This window comes from Lolium rigidum, chromosome 7 (genome assembly GCF_022539505.1).
Source record: "Lolium rigidum isolate FL_2022 chromosome 7, APGP_CSIRO_Lrig_0.1, whole genome shotgun sequence".
In the NCBI taxonomy this organism is placed as follows: Eukaryota; Viridiplantae; Streptophyta; class Magnoliopsida; order Poales; family Poaceae; genus Lolium; species Lolium rigidum.
In genome coordinates, this window is record NC_061514.1 from 175,806,886 (window position 1) to 175,829,204 (window position 22,319).

The following is a 22,319-nucleotide window of genomic DNA, read 5'->3' on the forward strand; positions in this document are numbered from 1 at the left end:
GGTCTTATGCAAGAAGAGTGTCGCTAGCCCAGCCCTGCATGAAGTACCCATAGTTTGCGAGTATCCTGAGGTTTTTCCCGATGAACTGCCCGGTATGCCCCCTGATCGGGATATCGAGTTTATCATCGAGCTAGTCCCCGGAACCGCCCCCATCGCTCAGCGACCTTACCGGATGAACCCACAAGAATTAGTTGAGCTGAAGAAGCAGTTGGACGATATGTTGAGAAAAGGATTAATCCGCCCAAGCGCATCACCCCGGGGATCTCCCGTTATCTTTGTGGATAAGCGAGACGGTACTATCCGCCCGTGCGTGGATTACCGGAAACTAAATGACGTCACCATCAAGAATAAATACCCCCTCCCGAAGATTGAAGACCTTTTCGACCGGATGAATGGTGCTCGCATTTTCTCCAAAATTGACCTCCGAACCGGTTATCATCAACTCAAGGTTCGAGAGTCGGACATCCCCAAGACTGCTTTCACCACACGGTATGGACTTTTTGAATATACCGTGATGTCCTTCGGACTGACCAATGCTCCTGCCTATTTCATGAATCTCATGAACAAGGTGTTCATGAAGTACCTCGACAAGTTCGTCGTGGTTTTCATCGACGATATTCTGATCTACTCCAAGAGTGAAGAAGAGCATGCTGAACATCTGCGGATTGTTCTGGGAACGCTCAGAGACCATCAGCTTTACGCCAAGTTTAGTAAATGTGAGTTTTGGCTGAAAGAGGTAGGATTTCTAGGTCACGTCATATCTGCCGGAGGTGTGTCTGTCGACCCGTCCAAAATTCAGTCCATCATGGAGAAGAAAGCCCCCACCAATCAGACTGAAGTCCGCGCCTTTTTAGGATTGGCGGGATATTACCGCAAGTTTGTTGAGGGATTCTCCAGCATTGCGAGACCCTTAACACAGCTCTTGAAGAAGGATAAGAAGTTCGAGTGGACCGACAAATGTGAGGCCAGTTTTCAGGAACTCAAGAAGAGGTTAGTCACAGCCCCGTCTTGACCATGCCCGATATTACCAAGGATTTTGATGTGTACTGCGATGCATCAAAACTTGGTTTGGGAAGTGTGTTGATGCAAGAAGGAAAGGTGATAGCCTATTTATCAAGACAACTTCGACCGCACGAGATGAATTACCCCACGCACGACTTGGAGCTTGCTGCGGTAGTTCATGCCCTGAAGACCTGGCGCCATTATCTAGTTGGTAATCGCTGCGAAATCTACACCGATCACAAGAGCCTGAAGTACATTTTCACTCAGCGGGAGCTGAACATGAGGCAGAGCAGATGGATGGAGCTTATCAAGGATTACGATCTCGGCATTCATTATCATCCCGGTAAAGCTAATGTGGTAGCTGATGCCCTTAGTCGAGAGCCCTGTTCGTTGAACGCCCTTATCAAAATTGCTCAACCTAAGCTATATGAAGAGCTAGAGGAGTTCGGCCTCGAGCTCGTTAGCCATGGTTTTCTGGCAAATCTTGAACTGAAGCCTACTTTATTCGATCAAATCAAAGGAGCTCAAGTGGGTCATGAGAGTATAGAAGGAATCAAGCGTAGGATGAATAGGGAAGAAGTTCCTGGTTTTGAGGTTGACGCCAAAGGAGTTTTGTGGTACAAGGGACGCTTGTGTGTACCTAATGTTGAAGACCTGAAGCAACTCATCATGAAGGAAGCTCACGACACCCCATACACAATCCACCCCGGAGGAACCAAGATGTATCAAGACCTGAAGAAACAATTCTGGTGGCACGGAATGAAGCGCGAGATCGCCTTTTTCATTGCTCGCTGCGACGTGTGCCAGAAAGTGAAGGCTGAACATCAGCGACCAGCTGGACTACTCCAACCCCTCCAAGTTCCCGAGTGGAAATGGGAAGAGGTTGGAATGGACTTTATCACTGGACTCCCTAGATCCCAGCGTGGTCACGACTCCATTTGGGTGATTGTCGATCGACTCACCAAGGTTGCACACTTTATTCCCGTCAAAGTGACCTATCCTGGAACCAAATTAGCTGATTTGTACATGTCCCGCATCGTTAGCCTCCACGGAGTCCCCAAGAGGATAGTGTCCGATCGAGGTACCCAATTCACCTCGAAATTCTGGAAGAGCCTGCATGAAGCCCTCGGAACCAAGCTAGCCTTTAGTACTGCGTACCACCCACAGACCGGAGGCCAAACTGAAAGAGTAAATCAGATTCTTGAAGATATGCTTCGTGCTTGTGTCCTCGCCTATGGAGCCAAGTGGGAAGATTGTCTCCCCTTCGCGGAATTCTCTTACAACAATAGCTACCAAGCTAGTCTGCAGATGGCCCCCTTTGAAGCTCTATATGGTCGCCGTTGTCGAACCCCTCTCAACTGGTCAGAGACTGGAGATAGTCAAGTCTTTGGACCTGACCATCTTCGCGAAGCTGAAGAACAAGTTCAACTAATCCGTGATCGCCTCAAAGCTGCTCAATCTCGCCAGAAGAGTTATGCTGACTCTAAGCGTCGCGAGCGGACATTCAACGTTGGTGATCATGCCTACCTTCGCGTCACTCCACTCAAGGGAATGCAGAGATTTCACGTCAAAGGGAAGCTTGCCCCAAGATATATTGGGCCCTTCAAGGTTCTTGCTCGTCGAGGTGAAGTATCCTACCAACTTGAACTGCCCGCTGAATTAGCGGATTTCCACGACGTGTTCCATATTTCTCTTCTTCGACGATGCCTCCAAGTGCCTGACAAGCCTGAGACCTTCAAGAACATCGATTATCGCACCCTCGACCTCAACACCGACTTAACCTACCGAGAAGTACCCCTTCGGATTCTAGAAGAAGCTGTTCGTCTCACCCGTAGAAGGAAGATAAAATTTTGCAAGGTTCAGTGGACTAATCACTCCGAGGAGGAAGCCACTTGGGAAAGAGAAGATCAGCTCCGAAAAGATTTCCCCTCACTCTTCAGTTCTTAGCCACCGAATCTCGAGGACGAGATTCATTTTAAGGGGGGAAGGTTTGTAACAACCCAACTTTTTGTGCATTGGTTTAATCTTTGAAATGCAAAATTTTGGGCCAACAAAAACTTTTCTGTTTCTCAAAAATTGCATGCATATAGTTCCTCATACTCATGCATTGTAGAGATTGTGTGTTAATTGCTTGTGAATGTTGTGTTGTGTGTGGATCCTTAAAACCCTAAGCCTACCTATTAATTTTTGGAATCCCTTTTCTTATTAGGGAGAAATTAAAATTTTCCATAAACCCTTGAGCATGTGATTATGCCCACATAAGATCTCCTAAGATCTAGTTCTTCCCAATTTTTCTCCTCCATATCTATTTCTTCTTTTATCCATTTTCAAATCTGAAACCTTCCAAGCAAGATGAAAATTGACTCATCACCTTGTTCACCAAGATTTGACTTGGATCATTTCTATGTGGCTACTCCAAAATTTTCGAAAATTGAAATGGATGAGAATGACCATGCATGCCATGATCCTTACCTTCTCCCTTGATCCTTCTCTTCACTATTCCTCCACACCATCTCACACTCTAGTGCATGTGACCATGCTCACTTGTGATCTTCCTAGATCCTAATTATTGCAAATTCCACTCCCCCATATCTTTTTGTTCTTTTCTCAAATTTGATCTCTGAAGATTCTCCAAGGTAGCCCACCCCTTGACTTATCATATTTATGCTCTGAAACTATTTGAGAGCACATATTTGTGGCTCATTTGAAAATCCCAAATTTGGTGAATAAGTGAGGATGGCCATGCCGGCCATGATCTCTCCCCTCTCCCTTGCTCACTCCCTTCACCCCCTCTCTTCTCCAACCCTCACACACGACCAGGAGGAGCCTCAGCACCCTCCCAAATCCCTGCATCCGACCCACCTCTCTTTTTCTTGTCCCTTGGACACCACCTCGGGAACCTGCAAAGAATCAAGGAAATCTTCTCCCTCCCTCCATCTTTGGCAGCATCTGGCTGTCCTGCTCGACCTCCAGACGCCTCCCTTCCTCCCAGACAACCGCACGCACGCCACCCTACCCTCCCTCTCCTCGACCCGCGACGGCGACCCCCTATGGCCGGCGGACACGTCCGCCCCGACCCGGCCACGTCGCCCACCCCACCTCCCTCCTCCGGTGCACTCTAACCTCGTCCTCGCGGACGCGCCACGACTCCGACCACGCCTCGGAGACACGCCGCGGCCCACGCCCGAGCCCCACCGACGCTGCGCGGCGACGCCCGCCGCCCGGTCACTTCGCCGCGCGCGCCGGCGGCGGTCGCCCGTCGCATCTCTCCCTCTCGACCGCGCAGCACGACGCGCGCGTAGCCTCCAAGCCGCGGCACCGCCTCTCGAGCCGCAGCGACGCCGCCCATCTCGACCAATCCTCCGCTGCCGCTCTCCTCCCTCGTCGGTGCACGGACATGGTGCACGGTGCACCGCGCGCACCCCTTTAAATACCGCAAGGCCCCCTCCCTCTCGTCTCCCTTCGCCACCACGCCTCATTTCCCCCACCGCAACACCTCCCAAGCGGAGAGGAGCTCAGCTCCTCCCTCGCTCCGCGAGCGTGCTCGACGCCGCGCAAGCTAGCGGTGAAGGTTGCCGTCGTCGGAGACCTCCGTCTCCCTCCCTATCCTGCTCTATGGATGCGTCTCCCTCTTCCCAACCTAACGAACCTTTTTTCGTCCCGGGCTTGCCCGTAGCCGACGCCGCCGTGAACAGCAGATCCGCCACCGTCGCCGGCCGCCGGAAAAGCCGCCGCTGTTTCGACCGCCGACGACCACCACTCGGAAGCCCCTGCTCCGCCGCATCCGACGCACGCCTTCCCGCCGTCATCTCGCTCACCGAGGTGAGCACACCGAGCCTCCGCCGTTTCCCGGGTCGCCGGTGTCCGTCGCGCACGTCGTGCATGGCGTCGTGAGGAGACGACGCGCATGCAGCCGTCGGATCCCCACTTGATCGGACGGCTGCATGCGCTCCGGCTCCCCGGCCCGCGCCCGCGTGGACGCCACATCGGCGCCGTTTGAAACGGCCGACTCCCGCGCTGCGGAGCCGCTGCTGGGCCAAATCTGGCCAAGCCCAGCAGCGCCGGCCCTTTTCTGTTCTTTCTTTTTCTTCCTATTAACCTGCCAGAAATCTCTGCTTAGTATTTAAATCACTACAAATTCATCCAGTGACCAAATGAGTTGATTCAAGTTCCTACATGCTCACAGATGTTTTCTCTACCATATAAAGTAGCATGCATGTGATTTGGTGTTGTAGATATGTGCTGTTAAATTAAAACCCAAAAAGTATCTGATTGAGTAGTTTAATTATTGTGTGGTATTTGTGCAACCTTTCTGCATGAGGTCAATTTGTTTGTGAAGTGTATGTTAGTAGCTTCATTTTGGCACTAGTGTAGCATGCAGGAGCTTCCTGGATTTTAATTGCTTTAGAAAATAAGATCCGTCCGGAGAGGCAGTAGATGATTTTTAATTCGAAAAATAATAATGATTTTGAAATGAAACCAAGTGCTACTGGTAGATATACCTATAGGGTAATTTTGTGCCAAAGGAAATATTTTTAAGAGTTGTAGTTTAATTCTAAGGATTTAATTACTGAAACAAGTATACCTTTTCAGTATTTGATTTTTATAAAATCATTCACAAATCAGAAAAATACAAATCCAGTGGGGTTAGCTCACATTTGTTCTTAGCTATCCAGGGGTATACTTTGTTTTGGTAGGAGATGCTCTGGTTAGTGTTGGTTTAAGTTTTGGAGTGCTCTGGTTTCTGTGTTGATTGAATTGTTTGGGACAGAAGGAATTTTATTTGCATATGATTCTTGTGCAGGTGTGTTCTACATGTCAATAGCTTTCTGTAGATATGCTGCATGCATTTTTGTGACTTCCAGAAACATTTAGGTCATTTAAATGGTGCATAAGTCAATTCTGGAATTGCAGAAATCATATCTTTTGTTTTAAAAATCATAAATGGGTGAAACCACTTTCAGTAGCTTGCATTTGTCAACCTCTACCTACTGTGATTTTATCAAATTTTTGTGTACATTATTCTGGAGATAGTTTGTTGATTGGTATGGTGTGTTTCTTTTATTTTGCGACGATAGATTCGAACGCCGCCGGAGAAGAAGGAGGAGGTGACTTTGGGGGATTTGAAGAAGAAGACCAGGGACACTTTGCTGAGCAAGGCAAGCCACCTCTTGATGCATCTCTGATCCTATATATATCTTATTCTTGCATTATTACAAGTTTTACAAAGGTGCATGTCTTCTATTTATTTTGTCGGTGGTTAGTGCCACCGGGAGTTTTATTATTCCACCCTTAGGGTGCAGCCCTCGTTGGTACCTACTGAACAAATCCCAATTAGTGATATGGTGCTTATCACCTTGTCATCCTTGTCGCCATTTTTCGAAGAAGAAGTGGACTATAGGTCGGGAGCCCTGGAAAAATGTTTACGAAAATTGTTTTCAAGCAAAGAAGTATTTTGGCAAACCTTGGAAAGGGGTAGCCCTGCCCAAGTGTGAGTTTATGGAAGGAAAGATGTTTACGAAAAGGAGTTTTGTTGGAAGCAAGTGAAGAAAATTGTTTTCGAAAACCTTTCGTTGATCGAGTACATCACCGGACCCGACCAAGTACAACCACATTACCCTTTAGTGGGACGGGGCGTAGTGTAGTAGTTTGTCTCGCCTTAGACCGAGTCCCGCAAGTGTAGTGGCAGTCCGACCATGGACGCTTCGACCGGGGTTCTTCCCATGAGAAGGGACGCAACCCATTTGCCTCGTTTAGGTACGCGGGGTACAACTTATGAGCTCCCATTGAAAGATGCCTAAGTGGTTGGATGGCATTCCGGAGGGTCGGGTGTCGGGGACTTTGCAACTCCCGGGAAAACGGCAGCCCGGACTCGGTGTTGGGAGGTACAACTCATTAGGCATGTCTTAGGCTAAGGCGAGCAGGCGAAAAACTACGATCGGGCACTTGTCGTGGCATATGTTATTATGCGGGGATGATGCCCACACGATGAGTATTCGGATCTTGTGGGGAAAGTGTACAACCTCTCGCAGAGTGTAAAATCTATTCGAATAGCCGTGTCCGCGGCAATGGACGTGGGAAAGGAAGTGCTGAGTATCAAAAGGAGTTTTGTTTTATAAAAGTGTTTTCTCAAAATGTTGATTTGGGAAAGTGACGCCAGTGGGACTGGTAGAAAGGTACCTGCGAGGTACGGTGGAAAATTTGGAAAGGAGATGGCCATATGAGATGGCTGAAGTTAAATTGGGTCACCCTTCCCTATTAGTCCGCAAATAAAAGTGTTTCAAAAAGTTTTTCAACAAAAGTATGAAGAAGCCATACTCTCGAGAGGAACCACCTCTCGCTCTTTGTCGCCTTAGTTAGTGCCTCGTTCCTTGCTACCGCCATATTGCATTTCCTTTATTTCTCTCTAAGGTGGTTTGCGAGTACATTCAAAAGTACTCATTGGCATTGTTGTCCTGGTTATCTACTTGACCAGAATGTGAAGAAGAGTACTTCGAAGAAGAGGAGTACGACGCCGAAGACGCGAACTAGGACGCTCTCCCGCTCGGCCGCCCGTAGGGTAAAGGCCCGACTTGGGTTCCACCGCTTTTGGAGTCAAGTTGTTTCCGCTGCTGTTTGGTGAACTACGGCCTTGATGGCCTATGATGTAAGACTTCGTATTATTTAAATTCGGTACTGTAATGGATGATGTAATCTGGTATCAGTTCGGTTATGTATTCACGATGGAATGATCTTGGGATCGTGAAGTTGTATGCATAACAGGAGTTCTGGACTGGTAAGTCCGGGGCCCCACAAGGAACGTCGGCGACAGAGCAGACGTGGCTAACTAAATACGCCACACCAACGAAACTCCCGAGCCCAGCTCCTGCAGCTGGCTCAGAGCTGGAAAAGCAAACATGGCAGGCCAAGTACGCCACCCCGGCGAATCTTCGTAGTGCAACTCCTACGGCCAAGCACGGCGGATCAGATCAGCACCATACCGAGAGACCAGTTCGGCATGATGCCGAAAAGAAGGGCGGTCGGCTATTCCAAGCCGTACCTCGACGATTACGAGATGATCCCGCCGCCACCAAAATATCGGCTCCCCGACTTCTCCAAATTCAGTGGATCGGATGGCTCCAGCTCCATCGAGCACGTCGACCGATATTTGGCTCAACTAGGACCGGCTTTAGTGTCGGATCAGCTACGCGTGAGGCTCTTTTCACAGTCCCTCACGGGATCGGCTTTTGGATGGTACACCTCTCTACCAGCGAACTCCATCCAAGCCTTGGAAGCAATTGGAAGAACAGCTCCATATGCAATACCATACGTAAGCTTCCGAGTCCGGCATTGCCGATCTAGCACAACTACGTCGAAGCGCGGGGAAACGGTGACAGAATACATCCAGCGCTTCAGAATCTTAGGAACCGATGTTATTCGGTTCGTATAACCGAAAAGGAAGCAAGCCGAGTTGGCAGTAGCAGGCCTTGCAACACAGCTCAAGGACATGGCCTCCCAAGCAGATTATCCCTCACCGGCGCACATGGTTCGAAACTATCGGCATATGAACAGCGCCACCCCGACCTCGTACCAAGACAAGTTCAAGCGTGCGTAGTCATGGTCGATACGGAGGAGGATGAAGTGCTCGCGGGAGGCCAAGAGATAGCAAGTGGCCGAGTGGACTCAGGGAGGAACCCCGTGGCCTCGCAAATGGGTAAAGCCACCAGTGGCCGCCCAGGGGATTTGATTTTGACGTAACCAAGATCGAACAAATCTTCGACCTCCTCGCTCAAGGAGAAACAGCTTGACGGTTCCCGAAGGTCTCAAGTTCCCCACGGCGAAAGAGCTAAACGGAAAGCCGTACCGCAAATTCCATAACTCGCTTTCCCATGCCACCAACGACCGCCGGGTGTGGCGTCAGCACATCCAAGCGGCGATAGAGAAGGGGCGGCTAATTTTCAACCAAGTACGCCATGAAGGTCGACACCCAACCCTTCCCCGCCGTTAACATGGTAGGAATCACCTACCCCGAAGGTTGCCGCCAGGCCCCTCGTTCAAGCATCAACATGGTAGGGCCTCGGAAACCACTCGGCAAAGATGGAGATGAGGGCAGCTGCTCTCACAAGCAAGGATACAGATGAGGCCGCTCCATGCGATCGGCTCCGTCATGATGGCAAGCGCTATGTCACGCAGGGAGAGGTGAAGAATATAAGATATCAGCCGACCCCTCTCTCGATCACCTCCTCAACAAATATGTTAATCAAGCATGGTCAACGCCGGCGACCCTATTACAGTTGATAGAGAAGATCGTTTGGCTAGAGAAGCCGAAGATATCGTCGGCAGGATCACGATGAGGAGGAGCATGAGCGCTATGCCACGGAAGCATCAAGGGAGCAAGACGACAACGCCGTGCATTGGGACTGCCCCTTCTTCGTACACCGCTGGGATTCAGGAATGAGCCGATTGCCCACAATCGGCAATTGCCCGTAATGCAATCAGAAAAGAAGGAGGCAGCCAACGTGTCCGTGTTCGAGCGCTTAGGGCCTCTCCCACCACAAAGCAAATGTGCTGAGTCACCTCGTTGGGCAGATCTTGAAGATTCGAAGACGAGGGAGAAGTGGAAGAAGACAGTACCACCGGCCAAGGTGGTGCCCCGACGGACTCAGCCTGCTCCCGTAAGCGCAGGGTTCAGCGATTGCGCGGCCCGGAGGAAGCCGAAAGGTTGTACCGCATACGCTAAGAAAGGCACGGCCCGATCCGGCTGCAAAGGTTCAGCGAACCCCGGATGAAGAGGGTCGTCCACGGAAAATGGAGTGGCGCCTAAACAGAGGAAAGCCGATGATGAGACATCGGCCGGCACAAACATGGTACTCGCCTTGCCGACAGAGCGTAACGCTCCACGACTCTACGGAGCACACAAGGTGGACGACAGCAAGCGCATCAAGTCGGAGGTTGGGTTGGTTTCATCCAGCTCGACCAAGTAGCAAGATCAAACCAATGAGCAAACCAGAGAGGCTGATCCTTGTGATCGGCCCCAAAAAGTTCATGAAGGGACATTACAGACCTTCACCAGCTCTCCAATGAATATGGAGGCCGATTTCAGCAATTGGCCAAAATTACTTTCACCATATGTTCTCGCTTGCGTTCAAGCACCGATCTATTGGGCAAGTGACTACGTCGGCATACGAGAGTTAGCTCGGATTTTCGCGAGCCAACGCACAAGTGCGAGCCCTAGCTATCCATACAAGCCGATATCTGCAGTCATCCAGCAGGTATCGGCTCGGGGGGCATATAATCGGATAGAACATGTGAGAACATACGTGCAATGAAACATTGGGGGCCGATTAAGAAAAATCGGCCAAATAAAAAAAAATTTTACAGCCGATGCGAGGGCATCGACTTTAGAATTGAGAGGCAGCCGATGCGCAGCCATCGACTTTAGTGGAATTATGCAGTGTTTATCGAGTCTCCACCAAATCTAGACCAATGGTGATGCTTTCGTTGCCTCGAGGGAGTAAAGCAATGGAAACTTCTCCAACTGCTTCGAGCCAATCCGGATTCCCGAACCTTTTCCGTCAAAGAGGAAACGGAGGATTATCGACTGTCTGGAGGAAGAAAGAGGATCGGCCGTGGCGCATTCTCTTCGACATTCTCGCCTCGAGTAAGGCTCGGGGGCAACAGTACCTAGTGGATACTCTGTTTAAAGAACCGATGAGGATACCATCGGCTGATCCTTCATTGCAACCCTCTTCACAATGATGGGTACCGAAAAGGATTATTTGGTTTGGTTGGAAAAATTCGAAGGTTGTTTCGAAAGTCCGGCACCTTCCACCAGATTTAGAAAATCATCCGCTGAAGAAGAGAAGGGTGAATTTCAAAGGACCGATGCGGTGCGATCGGCTCATTACGCATTGGCAAAGGGGACGAATCGGCAAGGTCAGTAGAAGAGAGAATCGGCTCAATTAAAAGGAATCGGCAAAATCAAGATTGGGGAAAAGTTCTTCATTGATTAAGAGGAGATTTCTTACATAAGGAGCTAATTGCTCTCAAAAGGGGAATACTAGGGGTTCCACCGCCCCATCTACTACTACCGGCCCTATTCTAGAGGTCCTATCTATGGGCCATCACCGCCCTCGTCGTCGCCGTCGTCGCCATTATCGGCGCTGCTCCCGGCGGGCTCGTCGTCGCTCCAATGGCCGCCGACCGGGCCCTCGTTGTCTTCATCTTCTTCGTCGGCGTCGTCCTCGTCGCCGTCGAAGTCGCTAAGATTGCCCGGCCAAGGGCAGTAACCGCTTGGCCGGCGGCTCGTCGGAGGAGCCCTCGTCGTCGTCCTCCTCCTCCTCTTCCTCGCTCCTCTTCCTCCCCGGGAGAGGTGAAGTCGCAGGAGAAGCCGTCGTCGTCACTCCCCTCTTCCGTTTCCCCAACGGCGAGGAAGCGGAGGTCGCTCTCCCCGTCCGTCAAGGACTGGTCGTCCTCGGACCGCGACGGAGAAGTCGTGGTCCGATTCCTCCCCGCCGCAATGGCGCGGCGGGTGTTGGCCGCGTGGACCGCCGCCGCGTCGTACTCCGGCGTCGGCTCACGGGACGTGGAGGATTGGCTAGCAAGATCCGATGGAGCAGAGGAGGAGGAAGACATGGTGGCTGGGAGGGTTTTTGGAGTGCTAATGCGGAGGAGATACAAAGGAAGAACTGTTCAGAGCGGTTAAATCAAAGGAGGATATAGTGGAAATTCAATGCCACAGCAGTTTCCGAGGAAGTGGTGCCTAAAAAAAAAAAAAAAAAAAAAAACTGCCAGGTCACGCGGAGAAGTTGAGAAGGCAAGGCATCATCATGAGGGATACTGCGACGGTTCTGCCACGACATGACCCAACGAAGGAAAGAGTGATTTTGGAATTACCAATTCCAAAACCAGGGGGGCATGTGTTATCACCAAGATTTGACCGAGTCGAGGTGGGCCGCAATCAAGATGGGCTTAAGGAAATATACGTGGAGAATTCTATGAATCGGCCTCGTTGGGTTTAATTGCCCGTGTATCCGTAACATATTAGATCTATTTTAGTTTAGAGATAGAATCTTAGTCGTGCACGGTTTAGTGCATGCCCACATTAGAAAGTCCCCTGGACTATAAATATGTACCTAGGGTTTATGGAATAAACAACAACTCACGTTCAACCCCAAAAACAAACCAATCTCGGCGCATCGCCAACTCCTTCGTCTCGAGGGTTTCTATCGTAAGCGACATGCTGCCTAGATCGCATCTTGCGATCTAGGCAGCACAAGCCCCACGTTGTTCATGCGTTGCTCGTACCGAAGCGCTTTTGATGGCGAGCAACGTAGTTATCATTAGATGTGTTAGGGTTAGCATTGTTCTTCGTTTAAGCATGCTTACGTAGTGCAACCCTTGCATATCTAGCCGTCCTCACGCCTATCTCAGGTGTGGGGCGGCACCCCGCTTGATCATTATTTAGTAGATCTGATCCGTTACGATTGCTCCTTGTTCTACAAGGATTAGTTTAATATCCGCAATAGTTTGGCCTTACAAAGGGGGGAGGATCCCGTGGCACGTAGGGTGGCGTTCGCAAGTCCTAAACGGGATGTTCCTAGGATCAACTTCATGTTGGTTTTTTGGCCTTGTTTAGGATCGGCTCACGAGCACCGTGCGTGGCCATCTGGCCCAACCTGGAGTAGGATGATCCGATTATGTGGTGCAAACCCTAAATCGTCGTAGATCTCATTAACTTCATCTTGATCAAGCAGGACCACCAAGTATTCGTACACCCCGTACGGATCATGGGTGGATCGGCTCTTTGAGCCGATTCACAGGATAACCTGAGAGCCGATCGAGGCTCGTATTTAACGTTTACATGTATGCCCCGCAGAAACTAAGCGAGGCAATCTCATCACCTTCCCGACCAGGTATAGGTCAGGTGGCACGCCCTTGCACTTCGCAACGCCGCGTGTGACCCGAAGAGCATTGCGGGCCGTCGCTCGGAGGGGTCTCAGCCAGCCGCAGCTCTAGGCTCCCCCCGGCTCTACAGTGTTGACAAGGCCGCTGCCCGCCGGTGGGTTTTGGCAGTCAACAGTTGTATAATAACTAGACAATTTATTGTTGAATTATTTGGATTTGTTTATCTTATTGTTTATTGTGAAACCTGCTTGCACCGACGGCCAGTGCGCTGCATTTTACCGCGCCTGTTGGGGTGGTTTTGTCTTTTTTGGCGCGCGGTTTTTAGCGTTTTTGATGGAGGAGAAACCGGCGACGCGTGCTATATGAAGATGCAGCGTGCTGCAAATCCGTTTAGCACGGCGCGTTCTAGCGCCTCTGTTATAGTTGTTGTTACGTGCATTTATAATTGCATAATGGTTGAATATATATTAGAGTTTTGCAATCATATAAAGAAAAACTAACCATGATGACCATCTTATTACTCAGGCCCATAGAAATCATTATATGCCATTGACTCCTACAAAACATTAGCAACCAAACACAAGTAGATTCGTTTGTCAACCCAATTCAATTTATTTCTTCCTTCTCTACACGAAACCCTTCGACATGAACATTGAAGTTCCTCTGTCCGTCAATGAAAGCTACCCCTACAAGCTAGATACAGAGGTGGAGTACCGTCCTCTTTGTCGAGCAACCTCCCCTTCTCACCCCTACATGGTAGTCCTGCCACTTCCTCTTGGTATACGAATACTTTTGGTCTACTACATAATAAAATACTAGTATTTATACTAAAGTTTAATATTTTGTAATCCATGCGAGTTTGATTAGTATTGTAGGTGTTGCTTAGTTGGCACAATAAACAACTTAACATTGTCTAAATGAAGATTTTGTTATCCAACCCTAACATCTATTGAAAAATCATTTATGTTAGTATTTCCTTTTTTAGACACCATCCCTTTTTATTTTATTTTTATATATTAAACAACCAAATGAACAAAAATAATAAATGACAAAATCATTGCCTCCAATGATTTATTTGTCACACTTTAAAATGGTGTGTTTATACTTGAAATGGAGGCAAAAGCTGCCTCATTCATTAATTAAAAAAAAAGTGCCCAGTTTTTAGGGGAAAATCGGCGAAAACCATAACAACAGGGCCAAACCCACATAAACCACACCCACACTCACAACCAACCCTAACAAACCAACCCTAACCAACACAAAGAACCACATGGAGGCACGAATAAACTCCAGCACGACACTGCAACACCACGCTGAAAAATACATGCCATAACATTGGAGGCACCCATCAATCAACCGCGGATTCAGGATAGGTAGCAACCAAGATCACGAGAAAATCGCAAACCTCTCTAGCGACGACACCTCCAGGCACCGTTGGCAGCAAGTCTGACTTGGCAACCCCAACACCAATAGGAACCACATGCCTCACTTCCTCGACAGGAGTCATAACCTCACCACCACCCAACTCCAAGAGCTTAGGCACCACAGATGAATCCCCACACAACTCATGTAGCTTTGACGTGATCTCAGCCATCGATGACATATGTCTATTTTGATATTCTTAAATATCGTGGTAGATATATATCTAAAGAGATTGCTATAAAAATGTCGCGAGAGAGCTTTCAAGTTCATAAAGGTATAATAAACTAGAATTTCAAAGAATACAAGGTATTTACAAGCGGTATATGAGCTAGTTATTAGCACTCTTCTTATGGGGGTTTCATGAAAAATTTGCCCTAAGTGACTCAATGGGTTCAATTGTCATTTCACAATGTGTGAGTGCTTTGTACCTTCGTATCGAAATAGCACAGGTTATGTCAAATGTAAAATAAGTTATTCATATCAGTTCTTTTCTTAGTTTGATCTACACTCTTCAATTATAAGGTTCAATTGAAAAAAAATGGTGACTTGCTCTCCTAACCTGTTCAAAACTAACACTATTGTTAAAAATTTATGTGTTCACTTTTTACTTGAAACGTTATTTACCAAAGCTATTGATGTACATTATAATTGATCATTTTGGGACGGAGGGAGTATATGTTTACTTGTTCTCCCCACTCCCCAGTAGAGTGTAATGTACAGTACCCCCAAACCTCGTTTTTTTGTTTTGTTTCAGTTAGATGTTTGAGCTAAATGAACTGATGAACAAATGGTAGCACGAGCAACGCCAATCTTTGTAACAGAACAACAAATTTGGCATCAACTTGTTGAACCCTAAATCTGACGAAACAAGCTAGGTTTGGGTAACTGAGAATTGAGGACCCATGGCCAAAAATGGAAGCAACCTGTTTTGTTCCAATTCCAACGCAGGCAACACAAGAAATGGTCAGCACAATTCCTACGGTCGAGGTTCACACCTCATGTTTCCCAAACTGAAGTGTCTTTTTTAGAGTCATGTCCGAGACTATTTATGCCGACAAGAAGAAAGCGGGCAAGAAAAACGGGACGCAAGAAGCCGCCTAATTCGAGGATTGGATTAGGCGCTTCTTCGTCCCACATTCCGTCCCTTTCATCCGGAACATTAGCATCATCATCATCATCAAACAGCAGCCGGTCCGATCATGGATGGGTTGGTAGGCATCTTGAAGGTGCGTGTGGTGCGTGGGATCAACCTCGCATACCGCGACGCAAGAGGCAGTGATCCATATGTTGTCCTTCGCCTCGGCAAGCAGGTATGGCATCTCCATTGTTCTCGATTTCTCGTAGTGTTTCCTGATCTAAATCGTATTGCAGAAAGTGAAGACAAGTGTGAAGAAGAGATCCGTGAACCCTATCTGGCATGAAGACCTATCCCTGTCGATCACAAATCCTAATGCACCAATCAAGCTTGTAAGCAGCTTTAATTTAATCTGCGTGCAAACAAGAATGCTGATTGAGCAAAAATATTTGTTTTTTTACCAGTCACTGACAGATTGTTGTTTTGAAAAATTATGAATCCAGGCGGTGTTCGACAAGGACACCTTCAGCAAAGACGACCCGATGGGAGACGCGGAGATCGAGGTAGAGCCCTTGGTGGAGTTCCTGCACATGGCCACCGAGGACATGCGGAACGGCACCGTGATGCGCTCGATCCGGCCGAGCAGCCGGAACTGCCTCGCGGAGGAGAGCAAGGTGTGCTGGAAGAACGGGAGGTTCGTCCAGGACGTGATCCTGCGCCTGAAGAACGTCGAGAGCGGCGAGATACAGCTGCAGCTGCAGTGGGTGAGTATGCCCGGCAGGAAGTGATCCACGGCCGATGGATCGATCCATTTTGGAGGTCTCATCGTCGGCATGCTTGTCTGGCATTATGTTTATCGCCGTGAAATGGATCATTTTTGTCGATCGCGCTATTCGCCCGTTGTAGACGTCGGATTGTAAGCAACTGCAATCGTCAGATTAGTCAAATATCTTTGTAGGAAGGGAGAAGATGTTATAAGAATGGTGCAGGCACGGATTGTATCCAGGACACATGGTCTGTAAGGCTTGGGACAACATAATGGAACACACACACACACAACGCAAAGGTGATAGGAACCTGTTTGACCCTGGTTGGAAAATTTCCCAAAACCTATATATAATCCGAAAAGCAAATGATGCAAAAGTCACCACATTTTCCTAGTACGAGGCCGCTGTTGCGGACTTTTTGTAAGGTGAGGTAAGAACAATTTTACTATTTGTGTACTGTCTCTTTATAAAAATTCAGAACTCCTAAATATTGCCTGAATTTACTAGGCGATCTTACCACTGTCCTCAGTAGTTCAGCTCTTGTGTTTCTGAAACTGAAACACTCCTCATCACCATTTTGCATGTCTGAAACAGAGACATCCTAGCAGCAGCTGTGTTTGAAAGTTTCAATCTTTATTTTTGATTTTGTTTTTTTTTTTCCTGAAATGTTTTGCATTCTGTGGAGATCAGAGAGCACAGCCAGTTTATGTGTCAGAATATAAATGGAGACAAAGGAAAAGTGTTGGTTTGCTGCTGCATTATTGTCCCTCCCGGTGCCAAGAGGCAGAAGCAGGAGAGCCGCCGTGTCGCCGTGTCTTCTCCACCGCAGGTGAGGTGATAACCCAAGCAGTGGCCATTCATCCGCCTCTCCTCTCTTATCTCCACCCGAAATTCGCACCAGATTTCTTTTCCCGGTGCCAAAGAAATTGTCGAGGAACGAGAGGATGCCGTCTCGTTTCCACATTATCCGCAGTTGATTAATCTGCGCACGCCGAGCAACGCGACAAGGGAATCAATCGCCCTGCCATTACAGTACAAATTCCCACCTGCTCCCCTGTTCCTGGGTTCCCTTCTTCTCCACATCACCCCATTGCTCTGCCCCCACATCCATCCCCTTTGCCCTACCCTCTGCGGGATCCGTGACGGGAGACGGGATGGGGAGGAAGGGGCTGGACTACGAGGACCTCAACGAGAACGTCAAGAAGGTGCAGTACGCCGTGCGCGGGGAGCTCTACCTCCGCGCGTCCGAGCTCCAGAAGGAGGGCAAGAGGATCATCTTCACCAACGTCGGAAACCCGCACGCACTCGGCCAGAAGCCACTCACCTTCCCCCGCCAGGTATTCTCCACCCCTCTTTTTAGGGCTGAAAGAAAGAAAGAAAATTTGGTGGTGTGAGTCTACTTATCCGTGATGTGCTGTGCTGTGCTTGTTGCAGGTTGTGGCGCTCTGCCAGGCCCCATTCCTGCTCGATGATCCCAACGTCGGCCTCATCTTCCCCGCCGATGCCATCGCGCGGGCCAAGCACTACCTTGCCATGGCACCCGGTGGATTAGGTAACATATTCTGTTCCTGCCAAATCTCTGTTTCTTTTAAGTTTCAAGGTTTAATTCGTGCACAAAATAAATTGCGTTCCAGTTCAGCCATTTTGCTCCATATACAAGTGGATAACACATGCAAAGTTATTGAATTTTAATATCTTAGAACAAAAAAAAAATCCACTATATGATTGTGTGGTATAATTGTGTAGTCTTACAGACTTATGACTCTTGTCACCGACACAGCTTGTAATTCATCTGATCAGGTGCTTACAGTGACTCCCGGGGTATCCCTGGAGTTAGGAAGGAAGTCGCTGAGTTCATCCAGAGGCGTGACGGGTATCCGAGGTCAGATTGAACAACACTATCAGACCCAATTGTGCATCATGGTTTCTCTGGTTATCCTCACGCTTTATTGTATTGGTCTACTTATTGCAGTGATCCAGAGCTTATTTACCTGACAGATGGTGCCAGCAAAGGTGTGATGCAAATGCTCAACGCCATTATCAGAAACAATAGGGATGGGGTACGGTTATCCTTCAAAAGTCGTATCTTTGCCCCAAATTATATGCTACTTTCTGCTGAAGAGTAAACCCAATGTGATATGTATCTTTCATTGCAGATTTTGGTCCCTGTTCCACAATACCCGCTTTATTCTGCTGCCATTTCCCTCTTTGGTGGTTCTCTCGTCCCATATTATTTGGACGAAGAGGCTAACTGGGGACTTGATCTTGTCAATACCCGGCAATCAGTGGCAGCAGCACGGTCAAACGGAATCACTGTAAGTGTTCTCCTGATAATTTAGTGGTTACCATGTTTATCACATACTGTGTTCCATTTTTCTTGCACTAGTAAGTATTTTATTAGAGAGTCGCCATACTCATTAACGGTGCTAGTTGTAACCAGTTAGTGGGATACATATTGTTTTTGGAACAGGTAGATAGCTAACCTTGTCTTCGCTGCAATCAGACCCTCGCCTGCTAACTCTTGGGTAGAAAAACTAGTACTTTTATAGCTTGAGGAAACGACACTTTCCTGCAGATCACCTAACATGCAGAAAAACGTTTTGCTTGAATTTTCTTTTTTTTTATATCGTTGTAGTCATGCTGCTACTAGAAAATTCTTATTCATGTATACTCTTTCTGATTAGCTCATATGTTTTCCCTGCAATTTAGATTCGAGCAATGGTGATAATCAACCCAGGAAACCCAACTGGCCAATGCTTAAGTGAAGCAAATTTAAGGGAAATTCTGAACTTTTGCTATCAGGAAAATTTGGTTCTGCTTGCAGATGAAGTTTATCAGCAGAACGTTTATCAAGATGAACGTCCGTTTATAAGTTCAAGAAAGGTACCATTGTTTGACAATTCTAAAAATCCAGTTACCACACTATGTTGCCCTTAAGTAGCGCATACTGGCAAGTGGCAACTACTTGCTTCTTCACGCTGAAAAGCTCTTACATGAGAGTCTCTATTGTGTTAAGCTGAAAGATATCTGGATATTTCCCTCAGATAGCAACTGTGCTAATAATGCACCTTCTCAACTTGTTATAGGTTTTGTTTGACATGGGTGGTCCAATAAGCAGGGAAGTTCAGTTGGTTTCTTTCCATACTGTGTCCAAAGGTTACTGGGGAGAGTGTGGACAACGTGGCGGGTACTTTGAAATGACAAACATTCCTCCCAAGGTATCAAGTCACTCTAGAATTTATGGTTTATACTCAAAAAGATTGATTTTGAAGAAGCCACTTGTTATGTAAGAGGAATGCAGCTATACATAAATTCTAAATGCAGATATAAATAAGATGTTGCATTATTCATTCGTAATGCAAAAGGAAAAAAAAAGTGCAACATAATTTCCTGGCCTTGCTGTTCTATGTTGACTTTCTTTGGTCAACAGTTCAGTTCTGTATATTACTGCAGGGTGCAATATAATCTAGTAACCATCCTATACTGACTAGGTTGTTGTAATTACATGTGCTGCACTAAGATATTCCTTACAGTATGTTCAGTAGTGTGTTGCTTGTGTATCTCCCACAAATTGTAGGGAAATGAACAATGCATTTTGGAGCTACCATGTATGCCCCCATGACATTCATTTACTGCTGCTAGCTTTGTCCAATTTCAAAGCTGTAGAAAAAATGTATACCAAAATCTGCAAGCCCTTTATAGTTGAGGTTAAACCTTCAAATAGCAGCAATCACCTAAATAGCTTGGCAGTACACCCTATTGTGCAAAATCTTACTCTAAAGTTTGGATGGTAGCACATCCTTCCGTTTCTAAATATCTTAGGTATAATCTAATTGCTCTTCTGATTTGATCTGACAGACAGTCGATGAGATCTACAAGGTTGCTTCGATTGCGCTGAGTCCAAATGTTCCTGGTCAGATATTCGTAAGTGAAACAGAGTTCAAATTCTTAATGAATGCAAATCTTGTTGTCTGTCTTTTCGTGTGGTAATGAGCATACACTAGTTTATGTGTAACCTACGATGCATTTGCACATAGGGGAGTTCCTGAAATAGTTAGTTCTTTCTATGCTAATTTGTTGCAGTTATGCTTTTTTGGTTTTGCAAAGTTATACACTAGTTTTGAATCTGTCATCTACAGATGGGGCTAATGATGAGCCCTCCTAAACCTGGAGATATCTCATACCCGAAGTTTGCTACTGAAAGGTTAAACATACCACCTTGGCATCTGTACTCTGTGTCTGCATTTTTCGTAGGAAAAAACTGAACAGGACACTCATTACTAACATGCTAACAAATGATGTTGCAGCAAGTCCATCCTTGATTCTTTGAGGAGGAGAGCTCAAATAATGACCGATGGTTTCAATAGTTGCCGAAATGTCGTCTGCAATTTCACAGAAGGTAACATACATATTTCCGGTATGTCTTCTTTCAGCGACAGTACCAAAATAAGCTTATCTCTAATGCTATGTTGTTGCAGGAGCTATGTACTCGTTCCCCCAGATACGCTTACCGCAAAGAGCTATGGATACAGCCAGAAGCGCTGGCAAAGAACCCGATGTTTTCTACTGTCTCAAGCTTCTGGAAGCCACCGGAATATCTACTGTTCCAGGCTCAGGTTTTGGTCAGAAAGAAGGGTAAGTTCTTTTCTGTTTTTCACTATCTCAAGCTTCTGGAAGGTTATTTTATTTGTGACTGTTATTATTGTAAGATATCTCGGCTAATTACAGCATGAAAAAAGAGTGCATTAATATCCCATAATTAAGCAGTGGCATTCGTTTGATGTTGCAAACAATGGCATATGAGAGTTTGCACACATGGAAACAGTCACACTGGAGCTGTGTACGTTTAGCATAATACACTGCAGGAAAACCAACTGCATTTTATTTGGAAACAGTCACTTTTTTTTTCCGAAAAGGAGACTATGCCCCAGCCTGAACCTAATGATTTTTTGCCTTCCATGTCGTTTTTTAACCGCTACCCTGAACCGACCAGAGTTTGTGATGCATCTGATAATAACATTGCACTAATGGGATAATCTGCAGGGTGTTCCATCTTCGGACGACCATCCTGCCAGCAGAGGAGGACATGCCAGCCATCATGTCGAGCTTCAAGAAGTTCAACGACTCATTCATGGAGCAGTACCAAGATTACTCCAAGCTGTGATGTGAAGAGAAACAACAAGAATATTCACTATAATACAATGCTGCTATTTTCTAGCAGTAATTAAAGTTAAAAATTAGCTGTAAGCTGTAACTCTGGTGATGGGTACTCGTTGCTGTGCTTGATATGTATAGGGAAACAATTCTATGGGTCAATATAATATTCAATCATACTGTAACTGTCTGCTCCATCAATAAACCCCTGCTGTTACCCTACTCTGCTTGCATATGGAGTGCATGTGATTTTGATGATCAAATGAGCAAGGAGATTGTCATCCTGAGGGCATGATGACCCACACACTTGGCTACATGTATGCTGGGAAACTCAATTTCTCAAGGTATACTAACTATAACTGTTTTTTATTACACTATATTTATAAAACATGTTGGCACATACATTTTTAAGTACTAAGTTAAATACTGTTTTATTATATATATAAATTAATAATATCGAAAGTTTAACTCTATTTATGTTGAATATGACTAGTTATAAATCTCAGATTTGCTATGTCTCATCGACTGGGATTTTTGTTTTCTTAAGTCTCAGTCACCCAAAAAAATTACAACAACAGTTAAATAAAGTGCAACTGGTTTCTAGCAGAAAAGTGAAAAGGTTCAGTTGAACTGCACTTGGCAATTTTCTCATGTGACTAAAAGTTAAGAAACTGTATAGAAAAGCCATATAAATCTATAAACCTACGGTTCAGCGACGTTACTACTAGTGGTTTCTGACTTTGCTCAACGATGGAGTATAAGGAGTAGTAACCGCATCAGGACATGTTGCTGGCTGCCAGAGCGCGCGTATGATCTTCTATTTATCTACAATCGTAGTCATACATGTGTAATACAATTATGAAGTACAAAGGGGAATAATGTATATATATATATATATATATATCTTTCAGATGCTTCTCTCTCTGCGTGCGCAGAAAAATACTCCTATATGCAAAACCAAGTGAAAAAATCAGCGATAGAAGAAAAGGGAGAGAAGCTGCTGGCGGCCAGAG

The 22,319-nt window shown here is 46.8% G+C and overlaps 2 protein-coding genes across 2 annotated transcripts; both read left to right on the plus strand.

The window, feature by feature from the left end:
* Positions 1–15,402: 15,402 nt before the first annotated feature.
* Positions 15,403–16,495, plus strand: LOC124679347 (protein C2-DOMAIN ABA-RELATED 3-like). The gene is made up of 3 exons (XM_047215120.1): positions 15,403–15,620; positions 15,682–15,777; positions 15,889–16,495. Exons 1-3 carry the CDS (start codon positions 15,510–15,512, stop codon positions 16,171–16,173), a joined length of 492 nt encoding a protein of 163 aa, XP_047071076.1. The 5' UTR covers positions 15,403–15,509; the 3' UTR covers positions 16,174–16,495.
* Positions 16,496–17,209: 714 nt separating this feature from the next.
* Positions 17,210–21,491, plus strand: LOC124673839 (glutamate--glyoxylate aminotransferase 1). The gene is made up of 12 exons (XM_047209875.1): positions 17,210–17,489; positions 17,587–17,704; positions 17,953–18,034; positions 18,125–18,212; positions 18,309–18,467; positions 18,862–19,035; positions 19,239–19,370; positions 20,011–20,076; positions 20,292–20,356; positions 20,460–20,551; positions 20,631–20,787; positions 21,196–21,491. Exons 1-12 carry the CDS (start codon positions 17,307–17,309, stop codon positions 21,314–21,316), a joined length of 1,437 nt encoding a protein of 478 aa, XP_047065831.1. The 5' UTR covers positions 17,210–17,306; the 3' UTR covers positions 21,317–21,491.
* The last annotated feature ends 828 nt before the right edge of the window (positions 21,492–22,319 follow it).

Excerpts from the sequence above, each read along its gene's own strand:
- LOC124679347 (XM_047215120.1), top strand. The coding sequence starts at position 15,510 with ATGGATGGGTTGGTAGGCATCTTGAAGGTGCGTGTGGTGCGTGGGATC. Across the intron at positions 15,621-15,681 it reads TCCTTCGCCTCGGCAAGCAG|AAAGTGAAGACAAGTGTGAA; the intron begins GTATGGCATCTC and ends ATCGTATTGCAG. Across the intron at positions 15,778-15,888 it reads CTAATGCACCAATCAAGCTT|GCGGTGTTCGACAAGGACAC; the intron begins GTAAGCAGCTTT and ends TTATGAATCCAG.
- LOC124673839 (XM_047209875.1), top strand. The coding sequence starts at position 17,307 with ATGGGGAGGAAGGGGCTGGACTACGAGGACCTCAACGAGAACGTCAAG. Across the intron at positions 18,035-18,124 it reads AGGCGTGACGGGTATCCGAG|TGATCCAGAGCTTATTTACC; the intron begins GTCAGATTGAAC and ends TACTTATTGCAG. Across the intron at positions 18,213-18,308 it reads TCAGAAACAATAGGGATGGG|ATTTTGGTCCCTGTTCCACA; the intron begins GTACGGTTATCC and ends CTTTCATTGCAG.